At 47.1% G+C, this 24,423-nt stretch overlaps 1 protein-coding gene across 1 annotated transcript; it reads right to left on the bottom strand.

The window, feature by feature from the left end:
- Positions 1-1,081: 1,081 nt before the first annotated feature.
- LOC133346980 (protein dpy-30 homolog) lies at positions 1,082-4,908 on the bottom strand. Its single transcript, XM_061558843.1, has 5 exons — positions 4,844-4,908; positions 3,930-3,976; positions 2,610-2,657; positions 2,365-2,504; positions 1,082-1,398 (listed from the first exon to the last, which is right to left on the bottom strand). Exons 1-5 carry the CDS (start codon positions 4,851-4,853, stop codon positions 1,326-1,328), a joined length of 318 nt encoding a protein of 105 aa, XP_061414827.1. The 5' UTR covers positions 4,854-4,908; the 3' UTR covers positions 1,082-1,325.
- Positions 4,909-24,423: the final 19,515 nt, after the last annotated feature.

Consider the following 24,423-nt stretch of genomic DNA (forward strand, 5'->3'; position numbering starts at 1 on the left):
CATGTTCAGACAAATTTTCTGAACATACTATAAGCCTTCTCAGTAAGACATTTTTAGAAGTACACATAGGTAACTGCAAAATATTTCAGGCGTGTAGCTTTATTCGTTTTTACCATATTCCAGTGTGAAATTTAACCCAAAACACATTCGTGAATTCATGATTTACTCTCCTCCATGTTTAAATGAGCATTCCAATTGGCCTATAAAACTGAAACGTTGCATATGGTCTAGGTCTATAGTAGTAAAGCCTTGGACAAAAGGATAAACTATGGATATGGTAATGCTGGAAGGTTCCTGGTATGCAGGCAACCTTAACCCATATAAATTTTAAGATAACATAATTTTAATCTTAAGTATGATGCTTGGAATTGTCTTCTATCACTTAAAATGTCCATTCTTTACAATGTTAAGCAACATTAACCTGTACATATTGAGTGGAACACTATGCGCAAGACACTGCGTATTAAAATATATATTGGGGGTAGTTACCGTGAAACACATTCCTGCGGAGGGAGCTGGTAGGAACGTTGGGTTGCTCGGTCAATAGCCAGGGTCAACGGCGGCGTGCTGTATTTCGCAAATATGGCCGACTGTGAGGGCGGGCACAAGCCGGCGTGAGTAGGTTAAACGTTGAGTTTTACAAGGGGGCCATGGGGTGACCAGCCCCTCCCCACCCAGCCCCACCCCTACCCAGCCCCTCCCCACCCCTCCCCTCCTCGCCCAGCCCCACCCTCCCTACCCAGCCCCTCCCCACCCTCCCCTCCTCACCCAGCCCCTCCCTACCCAGCCCCACCCTTCCCATTTTTGGATGCACGACGAACGGACACAATAATCCCCTGTGGGCTGGTGTAACCAGGAGATTCCTACCAGTATAACTGTTCATACCTAGTCGTGCAATGTATGTTCTGTTTAACTCCTGAAACAAGCTGGTTAAGAGGAATGTGACATTTCCAACACTGGGACAGGGCTGTCAGCAAGAGAGAACACACATGCCAAAGTAGGAAACCACTTCGATATTTTTTTCATAACTTGCCAATAAATTACCCTGAGACAGTAAAATCGTAAGCCTGTAACTCTGAAATATAAGCGTGTTAATTTTTATTGACAGCTTAAACAATACAATGTCAAATCATTGTGATTCACTTTACTCAAAATTCAAGTCAACTGCGTCTTAACAGCCAATGGTTATAATTCAATACAACTGATGGTAAAAAAAATCAAAATAGAAAAATCATGGTTCTCCAAAAAACAAACAAGTTTATATAACCTTATCCAGAGCACGCATTTGCAAATGAATATTTCTATCTCTCAAGCACATCCGAGGTTTAGTTCTTGTCTTCGTACTGGGCCTTGTTTTTCATTAAATATGCTGCAAGGTACTCAATAGGATTTGGTGGTCTGCAATGAAACATAAGACAAAGAAAAAATGGTTTCGTTAGTTAGCCTCAACAGACCATTGATATACTTTAAATTGATACTTTATAGAGAAAACACATACTAAAAAGGTCCTGAGTGCAGCATTGGACCAATTTATTTTCAAATATTGTATGAAGAATATCTACACGAAAAATGGGGACTCGATATGCACAAGTGGATGGAAAACTGTATGCTGCCATCATCATCACGATCCATGGGCAGATAGCCTGTAGGTGTCGACTTCACATTGGTCATTGTTTCCACTTTCCTATCTATTGCCAATTTATTTAAGTAGTGCCATGTCATTCTCCGTTAGATTTTCCTCTCTTTTCGATTCCTTTCATTTTTCCAAACAACACACTTTAAATGTGCTTGTTGTTGTTCATTCTACACGTGTCCAAACTGTGTCAGTTTCCTTCTCATCACTGCCTGCATCATCAGGTCTTCTTCTATGTGCAACCTTTTTCTTACTTCTACATTGGTCGCTCTTTTGGTCCAGTTTACACGCAGTATCTATAACAATACATTTCGAATGGAAATGTCCAAGTCTCGCAGGCATAAAAAAGCTGTACTGAACATGCACGAAAAAATGTTCCATGTGGTCTTGTCGCCGATTTGCTTGCTTCTCCATGTTATTGAATACTTCCGATGACTTCTTTTGCCTTTGTGATCTTCGCTCTCATGTCTTTCGTTGCAATCGTCGTCCCATGTCAGTTCGACTTCGCTATGCTGTACCTTCCCCTAGAAGCACCATAATGCCCAGCAGATGGGGGTCTCATGAGGATGATTCTTGCTAAATCACTTGTAGCTCAAGTGTTGTGACAATGTATGGTCTTTTCATATTAAGTCTCTAACAGTGATTAAGAGATTTGTTTTTAAACGGTTAATATACAAACATATCACTGAATAACGTGGTAATGTTTCTATCAGGTAAAAGAGCATAAGCACCTGTCCTTGGCAAGCACAGACAGCCCCTGGAGGAGGATCGGCACCACTGTTTGGTCAAGATATGCCCGCGTAGGCAGTGCCTGCAGGTCCACCTTCTGCTTGGAACGGTCCCCGCCAACCCTCTCGCTCTCCATGATTTTCTGTAATGAAGTACAATAGCAGTGGGGTTTTTGGTTTGCATGTTAAGTTGAAATATCTGCAAGAACAGAAGCCGAATGGAAGATGGAAGTGTGCAGATGCAATACCTGGATACTGTCTGCAAGTCCGAACTCTGCATGTGGATTTTCAGGTCCCTGCAAAGGAAACTTCCGTTTTGAGAATGCAGTTTGCAAAAGCGCAACAGGTTTTAATTTTCAGAATAAAAACTTAGTTAAAATTGAAATCATCATGAATTGTATTTCGATTCCTTATCTTCCATCTTCATAAATCCATCACATTAAACAAAGAATAGGAGTTGTGGTTATGTAAACGGTAAGAGATGGTTAGGGTCAACGCTACGACTGCATACATCTGCATAGCTTGTCATCACTTCACACCGTATGAGGACTGGTGCCGAGCTTGTGGCATTTATGTATGGTAGGTATCTCACCATCTGGTCGTTGATTCCCAGGCACCCATATAAATAATGTTAATTTGCATGAACATCAGCCACTCTGGTGATATGCAAATACATTACAATGTGTGATTCAGGCGTGCGCATCAAGTCAGACATTTACAAGCATATAATGTAAAATCACAAGCTCGTTTGCAGACCAACATCTGGTATGTGCTGGTCATTGGGTCAGATTGGAAAGAGAACTGTAAACATAACTCTCCACCCAATTTCTTCCCTCCCTCCTCACCCCAACTTTCCGTAAGTATTTCCATGAAAAGAGCTGCGAACTTGACCACAGTAAATGGTAATAATGTACAACAGCACCGTCAATCCACTGCTGGATGAATCGCCTATCACTCTGCGGTCAGTCATTCAAACACATGTTCTGGTCCACACTGGGAATATTCAACTTGTATGTATCAAAGTGTGCACCTACACCTCGCACTCATTTACCTCTCGAACTCTCTCTCCTACTCTTGCAACTAGGTTGGGATCTGCACCATATCTATGCAACTCTGCATGTGATAGTATTTGGAGCAGATGCCAAGTGCTGTTCTCTATTGTAGTCTATCAGCATTTAAAATTTACTGCAGATAAGTCTATTGAAACTGTAATTCAAGCAGCCTCGTTTCATTATACAGTCATCTTATCCCATACTGGCCTAGTACATGACCCCACTCAGCAAATTCAAAGTATTTTTTTTTTCATTGAAGTCTGTCTCGTGTAGAATATCATACTGTGGTGAGTATTATATCCAAGACAACATTTATCTTAAAACTCATTCGTCAGGAATCATGTCAACCCGTTTAAGTCCATCAAGTGGTACGTTGCCTGCTGAACCGATGGTTTAAGTCTACCGTGTGAATATATATTTAGAAAAACAAACGGATTGTTGCATTCATGAAAACATGCTCTGGGTCTTCTTTTCAGAATGAGCGGCCTCCTGGCGTTGGCTGTGCCAGCATCTTACCTGGGGCTGCGACTCGGCCGCTTGCTCAGCCGACACCACCGCCTGTTCTGCAACACAACAACCGCAACACACAACACCGCGTCAGAGAGACGGAAGGAACGCCGCGATAAGAACTGATGCGTGAATCGGAACGTGACTCCCCGAGTCCTGGCAATTCATCGAATCACACGGGGTGCGAGGCTTAGTTTGTAACCTTAAACACACAAAGGGGGTGAATATCACCGAGTGTGTTATACAACCGGTGAGTGGCTATGCATGCTCGAGAAACGCTCCATTGTTTAATGTACAAGAGTGTTGAGTGCGAGAAGAGTGAATGTTGACATTTGAGGAGAGTATACGCTCCGAATATGACGACATTGTGGGGAGAGAGCGAGCAGTGTTAAGCAAGTATGTCGTGTTAAAAGTGTCGTGTTCTAAGAGTGCGAGACACGTCCTTTCAGTACGAGTTGAGTGTGAGGAGTGCATTAGGAGTGTGTACTATTTGCAGTGTTTTAGCGGAGAGCGATCTGCTAAGAGTAAGTGCTGGAGTGTGTGAGAAGGGCGAGGAGTGTTAAGAGTGAATTCGGTTTTATTACTGCGATGAGAGGTAATGTGGTAGGAGGGTGCTATTAGTGCATAGAAGTGTGTTATTGGTGTGTAGTCTAGTGAGTACAGTATTAGTAGGAGTGTTATTGGTGTGTAGTGTAGTGAGTACAGTATTAGTACTGTAGTATGTTATTGGCATGAGCAGTGTTAACCGCGCGCTTTGTGTGAATCGTGCGAGGGGCGTGTTACTCCTTTGAGGGGTGGCTTCGTGCGCTCTGTGAGCGTGGCGAGGGTGGTGTTATGTCGGTGGCGCCAGCAGGCGAGTGAGTTGTGAGTGAGTGCGACGAGCCCCGCGCTCGCAGCAGCCGGAGCTGCCAGGCGGCCCTCACCGTCCGCCATCGCTGCTGCTGCCTCCGTCTCTAGGGCCGCGCGGCTCGCAGCCAATCCGCGCGCGCTAAACGTGTCACGTGACGCGCGACGCGCGTGCGTGCGCGTGCACCACAGCCGCTGCGTGAGCGGCCGACGCGCGAGTGCGGAAGCTTCTGTCTGAGACTTCACGGCTTCTGTCTGAAACTCCGCGGGCTTCTGTCTGAGACTCCACCGGCTTCTGTCTGAGACTCCGCGGCTTCTGTCTGAGACTTCACGAGCTTCTGTCTGAGACTTCACGGCTTCTGTCTGAGACTTCACGGCTTCTGTCTGAGACTCCGCGGGCTTCTGTCTGAGACTCCGCGGGCTTCTGTCTGCACCCCTCCCCCCTTGTGAGTTGTCACTCAACACAGCAGAGCCGTAGAGCGGTGGCGCAATGATTAGCGCGCACTGCGATGTGAACTCCACCAAACGGAGTCAATGTTCCGGACACGGCTAACATCAAACACCCGAGCCATTTGCAACATCAACATTTTTAAACTGGATGAATCCGGTAAGCTATAAAGGAGCCGTCCATAAATGACGTCACGCGATTTTGGACGATTTTTGACCCCCCCCCCCCCCTAGTCACACGGCGTCACAAAAAGTCAGACCCCCCCTCAAATATGACGTCACAAAGCTCTGCCCCCCCCCAAATAAACATGCTTCAAATCGCTTTAAACTATTGTCATTGTAGTGCGTATTTAATGTGGCGCTGCACTCTGATGTTGTAGGAAAAAACATTTATTAAAAAGTCTCTTTAATTAAGTAGAACGTGTTGTCTATATTTATTTAAAGTTGCGCATTTTGATGTGACGTCACATTCTCCCCTTCCCCGTCGTCACACATCGTCCCAAATGTCTGACCCCCCCCCCCCCCCCCCAGGCGCGTGACGTCATTTATGGACGGCCCCTAAACGAAGCCGGCAGTGGCGGGCGGTCGTCTGAGAGTTGTTGTTGTGGTGGCAGGGCTCGTGGGGACGAGGGGGCACTGTGGACCGGTGCGCCAGAGGCTCCGCTTTCAATGTCCCTGTGAGACATTCAATGTCCCGGGGAGACTTTAACGATTTCCCAGGACCCACCCCCCCCTTCAAGAAGAGGGAAAAAAGTCATCAGGACGACGTGGCAACACCAAGCCCCGAGCATTCATCACGGCAAAACCGGGGGTCCCGAACTGCGCTCACGCTCTGGGGCAGGGCCGGTTTGGTGGAGAAGTTACCGCCAGCGGATCGTGCCTCCGTGTCGGCGGCCCTGTGTCCCTGTGTGGTGTGAGAGCTGCAGTGGTCTTCATTGCAAGGCCCGCGGGCCACTGGCGGCCCCTGGTGGCCTTTAGTAGGGCCCATGACGTACGGCCCCCCACAAAACACAAAGAGTGAAAACACCCCCCCACCCCCCCGTCATCACCATCGTGCTGTCAAACCCCAATGGTTTCAAATGTGGCTGCGCTCACACTGATGATGTCTTATCGGCGAAAGTGGGCTTCTGATAATGAGTGAAGCACACTGTTAGAGCAATATTCAGCAGCCCAGCAAACCCTCATCCCCACGTCAGAGAGCAGTGAACCAACAAGTTGTGCCACTTTCATTGATTCTGACACATCTTCATCATTCTCAGCGTTGGTTATTTCGGTAAATTCACGTGACTTTACCGAAAGAACTAAAGAAGATGATGAATTCCTGCAGTCACGAAAGTTTTAAGTCAAAATCGTCATCATCGTCCTCAGCCTTGGTCAAGCTGCCGATTCAAATCTTCTCAAGCACCCGGCCATCTCACGAGTCAGCAATGTCATAGTTCACCTAGCACCGTCAAACGAGTTCATTTCATCACTCCATCTCCTCGGTGGACGTACTCTCAGACGTGGTCTGTTCCTTGGATGGCAACTCATTGTTCATGACATCGGCCAGATCTCCTTTAGCCGTGACATTTCACGCTGAAGCCCACTTACTTTTGTTAGGTCAGATGTCAGCAACCTGATGTTCTTCGTTCTGTCTTCTCTCCGCTGTTCTTTCAATTATTCTTAAATCAACTACCCATGACGATGTTGACACAATATTTCCTTTATTGAAAATATGAATGACATTTTGCTGTATGAAGCAAGGGCGACGTATAAGCTAAAGCGGTGTTAATGTGTTCCTCTGTGTGCTACTCATATAGGCCTGTGTTAGTGTAACGCGTGTGAATGTTACATTTGACTTTAGATGCCTGTGACGACTGCTCTTGTTACATGAATACACCTATTACACATTTTATGCGTAGAGGCGCTATTTGAACACACTGCATAATTACCGGAACGCCGCTATGCTGGCTTGGAGTAGGGATTATCGGTGTAAGGCACTTCCACGAGAGTACAAGGTCCGCCTATACATCATAATACGATATTGTTGTACCCTATATCCCTATAACCCTGTCAAGGTGGATTTGTAGAAAATAAGGCGAGATGGAGTGTGTTGTGTCAAAATAATTCCCAGAACAGCATTCCGGATTGAAATTATGCGCTGCATTAGAGTAACGATGTGGTGCAGGATGTGTTACGTACACATCGGTATTGACAGCCAATGAATGACGAAATCCAGTCGCATCCTGCAGTGTCAGCCAGTTGGTGGGCGCATTTCAGAAAGCAGCACAGCTTGGCACAGCATGTCGGCATGTTTGAGACTCGCCTGGAATGCCCATGTGTTCTCATGCCACGCGTGTGGGTTCTATTCCAGCATTCATAGATAATAGCCATGCACGTGTGGGTACTTCACACACTGGAACACCCTGATCACTGTGGTAGTCATTTCTCCCAGAGTTCTGCTAATTTAATTTTACATTTATGTCACTGTAGAAAATTTATTGAAAGGCATCATGGACTGAGATTACAGACTGACCAATAGCTGCTATGAATATAAACATTGGCTTCTATTGCTATTTCAGTCGAATACACACAATCGTATACATTTACCAGACTAGCTGTTTAAAACATTTTCCAAAAAACCTCATGCGAATAAATGTTTGGCGTTTCTACTGGCCTCATTCCGAAGCACAAACATGCACTTTGGGCTGCTCAACAAGATTTTGATCCAGCATTGACTGGGGTTGCCACCTCTGTGGTGCAAAAAACTCGGGACATATCGTGAAGAGGATACTATCTCACTATTTTGAAAGGGGCAGAAATACACTTAATTGCACTGTCTTCAGTGGTGTATATTTACCAACTTACACCGGGACTTCTAATGTCCTAGGAAGACTTACAGAACTCTGCTTTAACTAGGGTCCAATCCTGGGGAAAAACAGGACAAGTGGCAAACCTTATTCTAATACAGCAACGGCACAGCATTACAAGCTGATGGCACGTGGCGGCATGAGCTGTGAAAATTCATACTGGATTAAGATTGATGCCCTACAGTAAACGAAGTGATTTTGGGAGGAGACAGTTTTGTCCCGTGTCAATGGGTAATGAACAAATACGATGCTATCCAACGTTTGTGAGTAAATGTGTGGTCGTGTGTTTCTACGCGTGTGCAAGTACTGCGCTTGCGTGCTAAAGCCAAAACACAAAGCAGGGGAATGGGATCTTCTACAAAAGATTCTCCAACATGTGCTCGATGTCAGCAGCTTATTATATGCTCATGTCGTACGAGTCCTCCTCCACTTGGGTTGCTCCACACGCCTGCAGGTGCTTGCACATTTCGATTCTCTGCAGAAATAAAATATTTAAAAATACTTTTAAAAAAACACGCTTTAATGAAATGTACTCGTAATGGAACAACTCCACGACTCCAGGAAGTGGCCCCGCAGCTTGCCATAGCGTAAGGGACCGTGGTGATTTACAAGCAACGTGAGTTGAGCGTGGACAATTAGATCCGTAAAAAAGATTGTTTATAAATATATATTTTTTAAATTTTTAATGATAGAATATAGTATTGTCATCAGTATGACATAAGTATACCAAGTTTGCAGTCGATAGCACATTGGGAAGTGGGTAAAAATTGAGTTACAAGACTTTTTTAAGGATACGACAACAGACGGAGTGAGTTAAATAATAAAAGCGTGTAATAATAATGACCATCATCGTCATTATCACCATTAATGTCACTCAGTTGTTTTAATCAGATAAACAATGACCGGGGCTTAACTTCAGCCAGGTCCGTCTAGGTTGGTGATCCAGAAAATATTCCCGTACACCACATCCAGTAAACCTCTTGCTTCCGCTGTGGCTGCTCGTCACATGCCACTACAGTCTTCTCTTTAGGTCCACTCCAGTCGACCAGTGACCCAGAACATTTTCAGTCAGACCATGAAGCCCCGATAATTATGATACCATGATAGGAAATAGAATAATTAAGCAATTAGTAAATCCATATCTGGATGAAGACCTCCCCACATAGTGTCAGTGGTAGGGGGGGGGGCATACTTCCCCACGCTGGACCGTGCTGGTTGGTGAAGGGGAGTGACTAGGACCGTTTAGCATTAACTCGCCACTGACATTAGCACCGGTCAAAAATTAAATACAGATCGTCCAGTTCTTGGCACACACGGAGCTCTAACCATGTCGCCACTGTTCCACTCCCAGTTATGATCATACTATTGTCGACATTCCCTCTAGAACACAGAGTAAATTAATAAAAGGGTGCCTTTGAACACGTCAGAGAATTCATGCATATTCATTAATTGCATGCCTTGTTTAATAGTAATTAGAAACATGTAAAGTTTTTTAGATTATGGTCCACCATCAGATGATCACTTGAAATGTATAACAGTGTGGAAGTTACATTCAGTTTTGACAAATGTCCATCCATAAGCAGCGTTCAACGAATCGTGTTATCTACGGTACTCACCGTGCGTTGTTGTATTGAACATGTGTAGGTGTATTGTACGCAGGGGCGGTTTCTTCATTAGGGCGATTGGGCGACGCACCACCAATGTCATTCAACCACAGAGTCACGCTAGCCGTCACTGTGCCTCTGGATATAGTCCAATCAGCGTCATGCTACGTTCTGTGGAGTACCGCCTCTTTTTGGGCGATTTCCCTCCAGCTGAGAATCGCCCCAAGTGGTCCCATAGACTTACATTCAAAGATGTTTTTTTTCGAATGGGGGCGCTGCAATGCATTCTCTATGGCTTCCGGGAGGGCTCGCCCTAACGTGCTTACGTCATCATATGTGCTTACGTCATCATACGTAAGCACGTTTCATCCAACAATATAATTTGTCGCCATCTAGTGGAATCTTTAATAAAAGAAACTTGAGTGGTTTGTTTTAACAGTGAGTATAGAAACAAACAAGATGTATTGTAAGAGTCACTTTATTTTTCATTAATATTAAAGAAGTGAAGTTGCCTTTACATGCTTAAGCTGTTAATTTATCCATTGCATGGGTGGACCTTATCCTTATCAATCATCCAGACATTTGCCCCCCCCTGAGAGATTTTGCAGGAGCCGCCACTGATTGTACGGATGGTGCAAGGTGCATGCAGGGAAACGTTGCACGTACCGGTTGGCTGGTTAGCTTTTTCAACACGTCCCTGGCCATTTTCAGACACGGTTGATAGTCAGGCGTTTTTTTTCATGGACTTGCACGATTGCTTGTACACTACATTCTGTCACACACAATCACACAGTCCATGAATCTCAGGGTTCAAAACAATGAGCAGTAAAACACAACGATCCAGTAACATACAGGGTAAAACGGCACATTCCCACTTTACAAAATACAATTACATTATATTTTTATCATTGGATTATTTTTTATTTCAAACTGACCACATTACCGAAATCTTCCAGACCTTCCCTCTGGCTAAAAGAATTGAAAAAAATTAACGAGAAAGCTGTTGCAAGGAGCCGGCAAAGAATCACCCCCAATGAGGAGCTCGCATCTGGCTCCAATTCCAAATGGCTCACATGGTGGAGCCTATCAGACTGGGAGTGGGTTTCGGCAGATGCAACTCTCATGAAATCATGGGGGTGCTTCTACATAACTGACCAATGTGCTTGTCAGGAGAAGCAACCCTTATGGATCATCTCCTGACATTCCCTGCAGCACCAAATGCACTCCTCAAGATTTGGCAATGCCAACAACAGAAGCGGTGGCCTGTGCATAATATTGGGAATTATTAATACAATTAGCACAATTAATTCAAAATGAAGTGATGTGGTTTTGCATGCAAGTGTGGCTGGCATGCGTGAGAGTTTGGTGTGTGCGTGTGAGAGCGCAAAAAGGGTAACGGTAGAGCGATAGGGTCCTGGATGCGTGTCGCACGTGTAACAGACTCTAGAGTGCGGGAGACATGACAGCTCTGCTCGACCGTACGTGGCTGGACTACACGCACATCGTCAGTCTGGGTGATGTCTGAGCTCATGTAGGAGCTCATGTCACGTTGTGGTGGTTAGTGGCTGCTAAGACAATGAGCTACTCCTTTCCCAGTGCCTGTGGTGACACTGACCTGCTGGGGTTCCACTACCTTGGCAATGCTATAATTGTCCAGGGACCCTATGACCAAGGGCACAACCACATTTGGGAGCTGGAGGCATTCTTCAAACGAATGCTTCCTGGTGCTTATAGTTTAGATTATGGGTACGTTCCGCGAAATTCACTCCCCACTTTGTTGCAGTCACCGGCTTGAGACCATGAAATTGCTACACTTGAGAACCCAGTTCAATTGCAGGTGGCCGAAACCCATATTGAAATCCCTGATGTCAGATGTACCAGGCCAGCACTCTGAAGCGCTGTGCCAACGTTTTATAACTTTCCATGCACAGAATAGTAGTCAATCTGCAATTAATCAACAATATCCCCAAATCTATTACTTGCCGATCAGCCTGAATGTTTTTTCTCCGCTGCCTGTGCACTTGTTGTGGTTGCTTCCATTCTTAGTCTGCTGCTCCCAGGCGTATCACCAATGTCGGTCTTGCCACGTGGAACAACCGGTCTCCACTATGTGTAAAATGGCATTTTTCGTTGGCACAGCGCAGCTTTTGTGAAGTCAAAGTTTCGTTTGACAATTTCTGCTGCTTTTTAACAGTTGACAAGTTAACTAGCAACATGAATAACACGGTAGTGGTTGCTATGCCTTCACACCTTCGCAGGTAGAATATTCTCGTGCCACCTTAGCCATGCTTACTTTGAACCTCTGGACTTTATAGCACCCGATGTATTTTCAGGTTGTACCGCACGTTGTTCAGCATGATGTTCGACATTTTGCTTTGCATGTTGGGAGCGTCTTCAGGATATCACGCCGAACAACACGCGGTACAGCCCACAAACACATCGGAGAGCTGTACGACACCAACCGTGAAAACAAACGGCTTTCCTCCTGATGCAATCCATAGTGGGGGAAGTCTTTGTTGCCATATCCTGTTCATAACGAACTTATTGCCAATATTCAAACATATGGATCGGGTGTTGAATCTGTATAATTGAGTAGTGAGCACATTTGTGCGTGTGTACGTTTATTTCTGTGTGCTTGTGAAAGTGCATTCCAACCTTGCGAATCTTCAGAATGTCCACGACAACTTCCATTGTGGTCTGGCACAAAGCACACTGGTCCTGTACGAGAAAACAAGCACCACGGTTTAGAAATGGGACAGTTATGTAGTCCACCACAGTGCCTAAGATTTATTCTACAAATACTACTGCATATACAAAATAATGTAAATATGAAATAATAAGCTGTTCATCCATCTGTACTTAATGTCCGTTGCCTGTGTCTGCTCTGTGTATGAAAGTAATGCAGTCTGTTCGAAAACGCTGCGTGTTTTCCTGATGCAAATTGGATATAACGTGATGAATGTATGAGGGAACATTTTATTTATAACGCGGATACGAATTGGATTTAACGCGATTAAGTGAACAGAACGATGTCCCATGAGTATGAATGAGCCGTTGTACAGCTGCCTTGACGTAGCATCGCACACGGCGGGATGCTGCTGGATGCTTCGAGATGCTACCCACGCGCCTCAGTCTTTGTTCGGCCTGCATACGCATCGCGGACGGTGCTTTACTTGAATATTATTTATTATCACGCGATTTTCCATAATGCGGTGTTCTTCAGGAATGCAACTACTACCGCGTTATAGGAGAACAGACTGTACCAACAACAATAAGTTAACAGCCACCATTCAACAATAGCAGAACCACTTTTGGATAAAGGCTTCTTTACATCGTATTAGTCATGGCGGGTTGATCATCCTTCCCCACGTTGGTCAATGAAGAGGTTGTGGGGTGCCCAGAACCAGTTCAGATATCACTACCCGCTGATGTTAGCCAGGACCAGGAATCTAACTCAGATCACCTGGTTCATAGTGCAGTGACCATGCACTAATATTATTCGTGCCAATTTCCAAGTGGTAATTTTAAGATAATTTTACGTGACGTGAATGAAGGTCGGGGAGAGTGGGTGTGTGCACCTGGCAGCTCTGTGAATGCTGTTCATTGAGTCAAGTGAGGCATTGCCCGAGACACCATCCCAGCATCACCGGGTTATGTGGCTGAAATGGACGGCAATGATTGACGTGGCTGTAATCACCAACAACCACCAAGCCTCCGTGGAGGCTTTTAAATGGCTCAATAACCTCCACATCCAACAAATAACATTGCAAATGTCACCTCGCCACGTACGAAAGAAGAAGACCCCAATGAACCTGTGTGGCGTGGAGAGGCCCTCATCTCGCAGCGAACTGACAAAGGGCTGTATGTGTACAATTAAATAACTATAGAAATAACCATAGTGGTCTGTATGGGTGAACGGTGGAGGTGCTGTGAAAGTAGAGGGAATTGTAGTCTTTGTGGGCACTCAAATCATGACACTTCACCTGTTGAAATATGGTATATAGTTTTGCAGATACTTCAATAAGTCGATGGCATAATTACATAGCACATGTGACAAGTTCGTTGATGTGATACGATGGTTAAGAGTATAACATTTTCATTTTGTATCATATACAACAGGTAGCGCACCCATGTTCTCACAGCTGGTGCATCACTTGACAATGGAACTGACAGATTTTGGGCAGAGAGCTGGAAACCCTAAGTGTTGTTTTGCGCAGTTATTCGTAGTTACGAGGGTATAACCACCAACGCTCTGCACTTAGGAGCCTGCTCATTTCAAATACAGAACTTAAACCTGAGATAATTTGCGCAAGAGTTTTCGCACCTCTGATTAGTAAAGTTGGCAACAGGACAAAACTTAAACACATATACACACAACCCAATTGCTCTCGCAATCGCACAACTTAATCATCGCCTGCCCTTGCTTTGTTCAAATCTGAGTGAATAGTCGCACGACAAGGAGTGTGAAACAGCGTACTCAGGATTGTAACCACCATGGTTCACTTATGTGCAGCACGCGATAAAATGTCTGCTACAAATGAGTAGATAAAAACTTGATCGAAGTTGAGTATCTTTATGTTGAGCAACCGGATGTGCAACTGCTCGCAATTGGCTCCAGACGTCCACATTCAGGATACGCGATTCAGTTGCGCAACCGATCACTCCGATGTGTACCCGGGTTGAGTGGCCCTGGCACAACTGTTTTTTTTTTTATTCTAAACAAGACGACAGCATATCCGTAAAGAAGCGTGTGCTTTGGGAGTGCAAATATGGCAACGATTTGTACAAAAGTGGCACAATAACTGTCACTTACCAAGGCACCAACGTTTTCAAGCGAATCCTCAACATCGGTGTCAGGTGATTCCAGAAAGCCGTGCGCACCTGAAGGGAGGCAGAATCGTCAAAAAAACGAAGCAAGTATTCTGTCACTTGAAGGAAATGGCCTCATTACCGCATGCTCCTCGGCTTGATGTCCGACGTTTCGCTCGACGTGCATACCAATTCAGGAAGTGAAGAAGCTCCCAGCATGTGGAGCGAAATGTCCGACATCATGCCAAACATAACACGTGGCACAAGCAGAAAAACACATCGGAGGGTTTGTGTGTCTCCTGTTTTGACAGCATGGAACCTTCATTGAGGTTACCGCGACAGATGTGGCCAGTTCACGTAACCCGTCTATCTCATGGTCGCCTTACAACGCCCCCCATATCATTTCATCTCACAGACAAACACACCTCGTCAAAGTTGTACACTACTATGCTCGCACGTCTGTGATATCTCCCTTCCCTAACCAGCGCGAATAAGTATGATCAAATAACACCCACGACTCCCATCCGGTAAAGCTGATTAACAAAAGGGCTGGCTATGTACATAACCATTGCCAACGATCATTCAACCCTATAACAAGAACAGGTGCGCAATGCGTACTGATAGCACACGCCAGGGCGGCCAGGACAACGAGGGAAGACAGTCGGAGATGCTCCATGCTGATGAGCTCCGAGGTACGACTCTGAGACGAGGGGGAGCAGGGTGCCACAGACTCGGAGAGGTGACAATTTATAGTCGATTTGAGAGGCCACCAAATTGGCCACTCCTCAACAACCGATACATGAGGGAGTGGAAGTGTGTGGACGTGTTCGTGTGCGGTATGGCTAACAATGCAAAAAAATATGCGTAAAACGTATTTTTTTTCTTCCCCCTTTTCAAATTTGTTGCGTGAGGTGTTGAAAATAAGTGTGGTCGTACAAAAGGAGCGAATGTTAGGGATTTTAGTCCTCACAAACATCAAGCCAAAGCCACATTAATAGGAAGTAATTTTGCAACATTAGCATTTATTCAAAAAATGATTAAGTTTGTAGCTCTCATCATTTTTTTTTTTCTCTTATTCGCAGTGGTCTGAGTATAGTCAGAAATAACTTGGTCATTATCTTTGGCAACGCTGCTTCATAAGAACATTATGGTGCTCGAGAAACGCCGTATAGGGCGCTATATCAAAAACAAGTCAATATCATTGTTCACTCATTTAGACTTTTGAATATTTGAACAATGAATATTTTCCAAATGAGAGACAAATGGCAGTAGTATGAGTTTGACTGACTTGTATTCAGAGAAAGTGTATCGATGCTAAGAGTGTCACATGGCAATCGTCTGCAGCGATTGCCTTGATCTGGCAGTGGAAATTACATGGCCCGGATATTGTAAAAACACTGCACATTTTGGAAATATTAGCTTGAAATGTAATAACAGGGGAGTTCATTTATCAAATATTTTCCTTTGGCAAATATTTCACTGTAAACCTTTAAATTATGTTGGCAGCGATCACAAATCATAAAAACACATCGCATTACTCTTTTTTTACACTGCTTTTTTACATCCATTTGTAAATCCACTACTAGATGAAGACCTCCTCATGCTGTGTCACTCGGGAGGTTGATGAGGAAGGGGTGGGGGATCCAGGACCTGGGTGCTACAGTGGTGAGATGTTAACTCTCTCGCTTAGCATACAGGTCATGGGTTCGATCCCGACCCTGACGCCTGTATATCTATTTACCCGATCTAACTAAAAAACATCTGTATTATGGATGATATTGGTCGTGAAATCCTACGTCGAGTTTGTGTGTTCTCCGACTGGGCTATAACTGGTCCAAAAAAATTTAGGAGTTCAAACATCACTCACCACCATTGTCAATCATGACCAAAGATCGAACTCAGACCACCAGGTTCATAAGTGTAGTGCACAACCACTGAGCTACTGCCTACCCCAAACGCTACCTTATCACAGAATACAGCAGCCTAGCATTTTGCCTGGATCTGTGTTTAGAAATATGCTTTACAACGTGGTGCCTTAAAGACACTGGACAATTTGCAGAGAGTAGATATAACAATACATTTGAATTGCCGTGAACAGTTTTTTTTCATTCGCAAATTTTGAACAGAACACACACACATTTCAACAGTTCAAATGTATGAACAAACCAATTATAAGTTATAAATATACGCATCCGATTTAGAATTCAGAAACGTATCATGGAAGACCAGACAACAATAAAAAAAAATTAGAGTAGTAAATTCTCCAAGTCCATGTAACAGGTCACATTCACTGATAAAAATTGGGCTTGGGAAGGCCACGTTACAAGAATCAATCGTAGCCGGTGCTTGAGACAAATGACAGAATAGCAGCTAAAGAAGAGAATATGCCTGAGAGCATGTCCAGAGGAGCAATGAAACCAGCTCATTTGCATGAGGGTGCCTTTGATACAGCAGTAGATAGATCATGGCTGATGAGAAATAGACAAACATCCATTGCTATGATATTCCCACTGGTGGTGACATGAAATGAACAATATCATGGAATTCTAGAATATTGCAGAATGAATGAAACTAATGAACAGAATCTGGGAGGTGCCATTGTTTGAGAAAGTATAGGGGCGTGTTGTGCGTGATGGATGAGATGACAGCGAGTTTGATGGGTTGAGTGACAATGAGGTAAACATACAGAGCAGGGTTAGTGGGTGGGGGAGACGAGCAGCAGTCCGTTCCATCAGTTGCAGATAACCCAGTAGCAGTACAAATGTAGTGAGTCCAACTGAGTCGCAGACGTTATTCTTTAGAGGCAACACATGTATTATATCAACACGTGATACACAAAGGGGTAACTGCCCCTTTACCAGATACAGCCTCGGGTGGTGACCACCCAGCTAACTATATTATACGGAGAAGTTACAACTACGAAGGGTCGGACCCTCACTCGGGTCCCGGCCATGTGTTGATGCCTTGTAGGACGTAGAGCTTCCAGCTTGTAGGACGTGGAGCTTCCAGCTTGTAGACGTGGAGCTTCCAGCTTGTAGAACGAAGCGACCCCGGTCCCTTTCAGGGACCCACCTTATATCCTCCCAGGTCGGGGCTGTCTCCACCCAGGCCCCGCCCACCTTCTCGAGCATTCTAGCTCCCTCTCGATCCCTCTCGAGAGCTCTCCCCGGATAAATGATCACCCCTAGCCCCCCCCCCCCCCCCCACCTGGGGTCCTCTCTGTGGACACTCCGGATCACGTGTCTACGGGGTCAACTAGAGTGCCATGGCTCGGGGCAACCCTGCCCCTGGGCTGACACTCTCCCGCTCACCCTTGTGGGAGCCCGCACTGCACGCTATGTGCGGTGCCCGTGCTATCCCAGCGCTCACCAAGCCCCGCTAGGGCTGGTACTATACCCATCTACGGGGTGTACGTGATGACGGTGCATCGCACGCCTTGCTATAGTAAAGCCGGCATCACACAGCAAACTACCCAATGCTCTCCGCGGCGTAGGAACATCGCACGCCACGACCCTCCTGGGCCAGCACCATACAGTGAGATCCCCGATGTCACTACACAAACACCAGCCAGGGGAGGACCTCTCTCGAGCAGGAGGCCATCTTGAAGGTTACGGCCACTGCACGAGGTCCCCACAGAGAACTCCCAGAGCAGTGGCTGAGGCAGTGGAGCAGTTGGGGTTGTCAGCCCACCCGAAGATCATAGAGGCGGCGCGCGCGGTGCTGGAGACGCATGGCGCGGAACTTGGTGGCCGTGCTCCTCTTTACAGGGTGGTCCTGCTGGTGTACTCGGCTCACTGGAGCAGGTGGCACAGAATGCCGCTCTACATCGATGAATACCACGCCAAGGGGGTGCCGGTGGTGCCAAGGGGCTCTGCACAATAGATCACACAGTACACTACACACTGCACCGTACACACTAAATTGCACCACAGACTGCAACATGTATCAAACACTACTGTATGACATTATAGCTTACCCATCAACATCCCACTGTACATTACAGCAGTGCACAATACTTTTAATTAAATCACACAATGAACATGCACACAAAAAATAGATACGCATAAATACGAACACACAAAACAAATAAGTTAAATAACGAACAAAGGATTTAAAAAACTCGTTAAAAAAACTGAGAAAGTTGAAAGAACAGTAGGTGTAGTGACTGTGAATGTCATTGTGTGGTGTCGGGCTTACGAAGCCACGGCGGATAATGTGTTGGCATTATGTGTAGCCCGCTTACTGGGCGTAGTACCAGCCCTAACAGGGCTTGGGTGAGCGCTGGTCAGCGCGGAGGCACCACGTACAGTGTGCGGTGCGGGCTCCCCGTGAGGGAGCGAGAGGGAGTGTCAGCCAGCCAGGGTTACGTTGGGGCATGATACACTGGTTGACCTGCCGACACGTGACCGGATGATATTGGAGGGGGGGCACCGGTGGACAGGGGCCGCTGGACGGGGGCCGCTGGGCGGTCACGTGGTATAGAGGAGCTCTCGGGAGCCTTCGGGAAAGAGCTCGAGAGATCTAGAAGGTGGGCGGGGCGAGGGGCGGAGCCAGCCCCAGCCCAGGCCGACATAACGGGGGCCCAGTGAGGGGCTCGGGGTTCTTCGTGTTGCTGGTGATCCACGTCGGGTAAAAGATGCCTCTAGCCATGCGGTCCAGGACACAGCTTGTGGTCCGGGCCGGGATAGCGAACCGTGTCTAGTTCTGCCATAGCGTGGCTAGATGAGCATTCAACACCCAAGTGTAAGTTGTGTTATGTTATGATGAGTTACTGAAGAGTGTTGCTTCCAAGACAACGTCTGCGACTCAGTCGGATTCACTACATTACAATTAGAATAACGATCCCCCTGATTACAAAGTAGAACACGATACATATTACGCGTTTAATTGTCGTAATTTCAATCATTAAGTACTGTACGAAAGACGGTAAGACATATAGACTGCAATGGTATAATGCGCGCATATGCACAACGGTGCATATCGCGACACAGTCTTCAACATGCACAGATTTAAATAATTTATATCAACAATCATAATTAGAACATTTATTTTGACAATTTCAATAGCAATAACATTCTAAATCATAATCACGGTTCGAACTTGCTCACTCAACTTTAACGTAACCATGTTGCCCTCAGCGCGTCGGAACGGGCGTGACAAAGCAAATAATAATTATATTTATTACGATGTCATTATTTTAGCAATAGTACTAATTATTATTGGTGTAATTGTTGGTCTCGGGCTACCGAACAGCGGCCGCTCCGGCGCCTTGACGAGCGGCGATGTAAGCGGCCTTTCATTGGTCAGAGGCTGCCCAGCAACAACCACTAGGATTGGACGAGACGTCCCCCCCCCCTCCCCCCCGTAGCTGGGCGCGACCATTCATGATTTGAAATGGGTGGGAGGGTGGGGGTTGGAATGTTTTGAGTGTTCATTATAACAATTTAATATTATGGCTCTCGCATAATGTCCGTGATGCAGTCATTAAATCCTTTATATTAAGTTCGCTTGCTTGCTTGCGCGCTTACGACCGTGCAAATCTTTCGGTCGTTTTTTAACCCACTTTCCGTGATCCAATCGAGCTGACATTTTGCACACTGACTCGTTGTGCGTGACAATTTATTTTCGTAAATTTTTTTTCCCAAAATTTTCCACTTTTTAGGAATTTTTTTTTCATATTTAATTAAAAATACCAATGTGATAAAAATAAAACTCTTACTCAAGAAAAACAGAAATGAATAATAAAATAAAACCGATGCCACGCATATAAAGAATTTATAGAAAAAACTTTGTTTCTACGGGTTAATTTTTTTTTAGTCTGTTGATGGTCGGCGATGCGGCAATCGACTCATCTCGACGAGCTGTACACGATGCACCACTATGGTGCGTACGAGCGTTCAGGGTTTCAGCGCTATCGTTCTCGCTGTGTTTTGACATCGCGGAGTGGCACCGATTTCAGATTGATGGGTACCCCAGTCGTGGAGTTAAGTACATCCCTGGAAAAAATAGTGTCCCAGACATAAAATATTTCATTGCCTCGGCCAGTTTGTATTATTTGGTACCCCGGGGTACCGCCATGAGGATCAATTAATATAAAAGACGAAAGGCACAGGATCGGTGGGACCTGGAGCCGTTTTATACAATTAATTCTTGAACTATCACGCGAGACGACGAGTCTGTGTAGAAAATTGCAGCTCGGTAGGCTTCGTAGATCCGAAGATATTAAGCGTCAAAGATTTGAATGGATAGAAAATACGTGGAAAGTCCAATGAAAGTGTGGAATAAAAAAAAGCTTGATTACTGCACCAAACCCAGAACCGGTGTTGAACTCTGCTCCTAGACCAAACCCAGAACCGATGTTGACCTCTGCTGCTACGCCAAACACAGAACCTGTGATGACCTCTGTTACTACAACAAACCCAGAACCGGCGTTGAACTCTAATATACCAAACCCCATACCGATGTTGAACTCTGCTACTACACCAAACCCCAGACCGGTGTTGACCTCTGCTAATACACAAAACCCCGTACCGATGTTGAACTCTGCTACTATACCAAACCCCGTACCGATGTTGACCTCTGCTTCTGGTCCACACCGAGAACCGGTTCAGCTTCCCCCTCCCTGCCCCCACCATTCCAGAATGGCAGTGGGAAGATGTGAGCAGAGCACGAGTGCTTTGTTCACAAGATTGCTGAAAGTCCTGATCTTGTTTTGGACCGGATTTCATTCGTACATTGCTGACTGCTGTGTGTTGGCCACTGTGGTATACCATGCTACGTGTGCGAGTGAGGAAATTGCTGTGGCTACAAGAAGCTGATGCATACATTTGCCAATAAAGTATTTTTTTTTAAGCTCAGCAAAATAACATTTCTCCTTTCTTAGAGAAATTCGTTTACACGAGCAGTAGTGTGGTCTTAAAGGTCAACATTTAACAGAATACAAATGTATCAATGTACTCTGCACCCCCACCATTTTACCAACAGGCTTGGTGAAGTAGGGTCAATAAACCTCCAGTGCCATCACAGTGCGGGCAAGACCCTCAAGCAGTGGACTGATAGGGGTGCACATGCACTCATACAAACATGTACCCCACCAAAGCACGTATGTAGCACGCCGTGGGTCATTTGTGATAAACTCACGACGATATAGAGAATTGTGTACATATTATTGCAAATGGTGAATTTTGCTACACTGATGTCCACTGTGTATAAAGAAAACGTTTAACAGACGTTCTGGTGTGCTCATATTGAAACGTGGTTGTCCCTCAGCCTCCAGATGCCCGGCTGCTCGATTCTCCTGGACCCCACAACCCAGTTTTTAGCCCCAGCAACGCACACCCTTGCCAGGCAGACATCTATGTGAGGCTTGGGGTGGTGGTCAGGAACCACATTTTTAAAAATGTTTGTTTAAACATAGTTGTATGTACATGAATGTTAAGTTAGGTTCTCGCCCTGATCTCTTGAATAGCAGTGCAATCCCTCCGATGTTGGAGAACGGTCTGTAAACTACGTATGAAGTTACACTGCATAAAGTGAACCGTCACCCAAACAATGGGGAGTAGCACTTTCCTTCACACCCTGCTACAGAGTCACCAGTCCATGGGCCAGAGCAGAATTTAGCACCACTGGTGATATCAGATATTTCGCGTATCGTCCTGGGAAATTCTTCAGCAGGTGAAACGAGTTCCAAGACAGAGCTAGGCAGCACAGCCACACGCACGTACGCAGCAGGATCACATGAACACGTCGGGTCCACACTGGTAGTCGGATGTGGGAGGCAGAGCGAGCACATGGCCAGGATGCGGGGTGCGGCACACGAGTGGATTGCGAGACGAGGTGTGTCAGTGTGACGAGGTGGCACTGGTACACGTGGGGACTGTGGTGGGCTGGGCACTCGAGTGGGTTGTGGTGTGGCGGTGTAAGAAGTCGAGGACATTTGCCATTTGCAGGATGGCGATGCTTTCACGTGGGGCCGCAAAGGGACGGCTGTCACAGGCTGCCACTGGAAGGTCCCCCGCGTGGCTAGACGTGAGATGTACTGCATAAGCAATGGTGATTGATGGGTGGTGAGGTCAAGAGATTAGAAGATAGTTTTTTGGAATGTAACAAACAATGAAAACTGCTCTGCTTTGAGTATACACGACATTCGCTATGGCAGATGTTAGGAATGTCACGGAATACAGCACGTTAAGACATTTGTAAGTTGGAAAGGTAATCGACTCTGCATGATTGAGCAGGTCAGTGGTACCGAGAAGACGTCTCGGCGTGTTTTCTTCTGAAAGCTTTACTCGTTTTACTTGTTCTGGGTTCTGAATTTAATCTCATGCCGATTCCTCTTCACGCCAGTGTCTTCATAAGAGTATAAAACACCAACATACACGCTTTATATACCAAATGTACAGTAAACGTTTATTTTCTGAAGCCAATATCGTATGTCCCTCTAACCAACACATAATTGAATCCCAAGTTTGTATAAAACATTCAGACGTAAAACCGTGTTAAAAAAAAGCTCAGTGTCTTCATGCCCAACGATGGCAGAGGTCATCTGAGCTGGCAGAGGTCATCTGAGCTGGCAGAGGTCATCTGAGCTGGCAGCTCTGCAGCGGTGATGGACACTCCACGTTGCTAGCGGGCACTGGAGCCAGCGGCTCGAGAGCACGGCCACATGGAACTCTGCTTCACGGCCAACTCAATCGACGCATCGCGACAAGCGCGCTACAGAGAAGCCGTGAGCTGTGTTGCATCGCCTCGGCTCTTGGCTCACGCCAGGCAGCTCTGAGTACCCCCTCGCCCCCCACTGGGTCCACCTCTCCCAATGGAACTGGACACCCAGCTCAGCTCCAGTTGAACTGGGAACTCAGCTCCAGTGGAACTGGGCACCCAGCTCAGCTCCAGTTGAACTGGGAACTCAGCTCCAGTGGAACTGGGCACCCAGCTCAGCTCCAGTTGAACTGGGAACTCAGCTCCAGTGGAACTGGGCACCCAGCTCAGCTCCAGGGCGACTGAGCCGAGCTCCGTTATTGCGCCGCTCCGCAGGCGTCGAGGGGCGAGGCGGCCCCGTCCTGGGATGCCCCCGGCCCCCAGGCCGCGCGAACCCCATCCCGGCTTCGGGCCCCGTTCCGTGCCCATCCCAACCGCGCCGCGCCGGCACCGTCCCGAGTCCCGCGGGCCACGCTGGGCCCCCCTCGCCCCCCTCGTCTCCGCGACGCCTCCTGGCCTCGCCTCCGACCAAGCCGTGACCGCGGTCCGCTCCCGGGTACCCCCCTCCCGGGTACCCCCCTCCTGCTGCTTCTCCCCGCCGCCTCCGCCTCCTCGTCCCGCTCAGCTCCGCGGTCCGCCCCGGGCCCCGCGCCCCCCGCCCCGGGCCCCAGGGCGACCCGCGCGGCGACGCGGCGCGCCCGCGCCTCGACAAGCAGCAGCAGCCGCCTCCGCGCCCGCACGCACCGCAGGCGCCAGCGCAGCAGCGGGAGGTAGAAGGAGCTGACGAAGTGGCCGAACATCGCCGTGGTCTGCGTCAGGCAGAGCAGCAGCAGCTGCGCGCGGGACAATCGCCGCGCCACCGACTCCGCGTCCAACTCCATTCGGGTCGCGGGCAGCGCCAGGCCCCGGAGCGTGAATTGAGTCGTCGAGGGACCCCGGAGCGTGAATTGAGTCGTCGAGGGGCCCCGGAGCGTGAATTGAGTCGTCGAGGGGCCCCGGAGCGTGAATTGAGTCGTCGAGGGACCCCGGAGCGTGAATTGAGTCGTCGAGGGGCCCCGGAGCGTGAATTGAGTCGTCGAGGGGCCCCGGAGCGTGAATTGAGTCGCCGAGGGGCCCCGGAGCGTGAATTGAGTCGTCGAGGGGCCCCGGAGCGTGAATTGAGTCGTCGAGGGGCCCCGGAGCGTGAATTGAGTCGTCGAGGGGCCCCGGAGCGTGAATTGAGTCGTCGAGGGGCCCCTGAGCGTGAAT

This window comes from Lethenteron reissneri, chromosome 25 (assembly GCF_015708825.2).
Source record: "Lethenteron reissneri isolate LAM-NWPU_2019-01 chromosome 25, ASM1570882v1, whole genome shotgun sequence".
NCBI classification, from domain to species: Eukaryota; Metazoa; Chordata; class Hyperoartia; order Petromyzontiformes; family Petromyzontidae; genus Lethenteron; species Lethenteron reissneri.

What these genes read in the sequence shown, in the direction of transcription:
- LOC133346980 (XM_061558843.1), bottom strand. An exon ending in CGGCCGAGTCGCAGCCCCAG is followed by an intron (nt 2,658 to 3,929) that starts GTAAGATGCTGG and finishes TTTCCTTTGCAG; the next exon opens with GGACCTGAAAATCCACATGC. An exon ending in TCTGTGCTTGCCAAGGACAG is followed by an intron (nt 1,399 to 2,364) that starts GTGCTTATGCTC and finishes GTTTCATTGCAG; the next exon opens with ACCACCAAATCCTATTGAGT.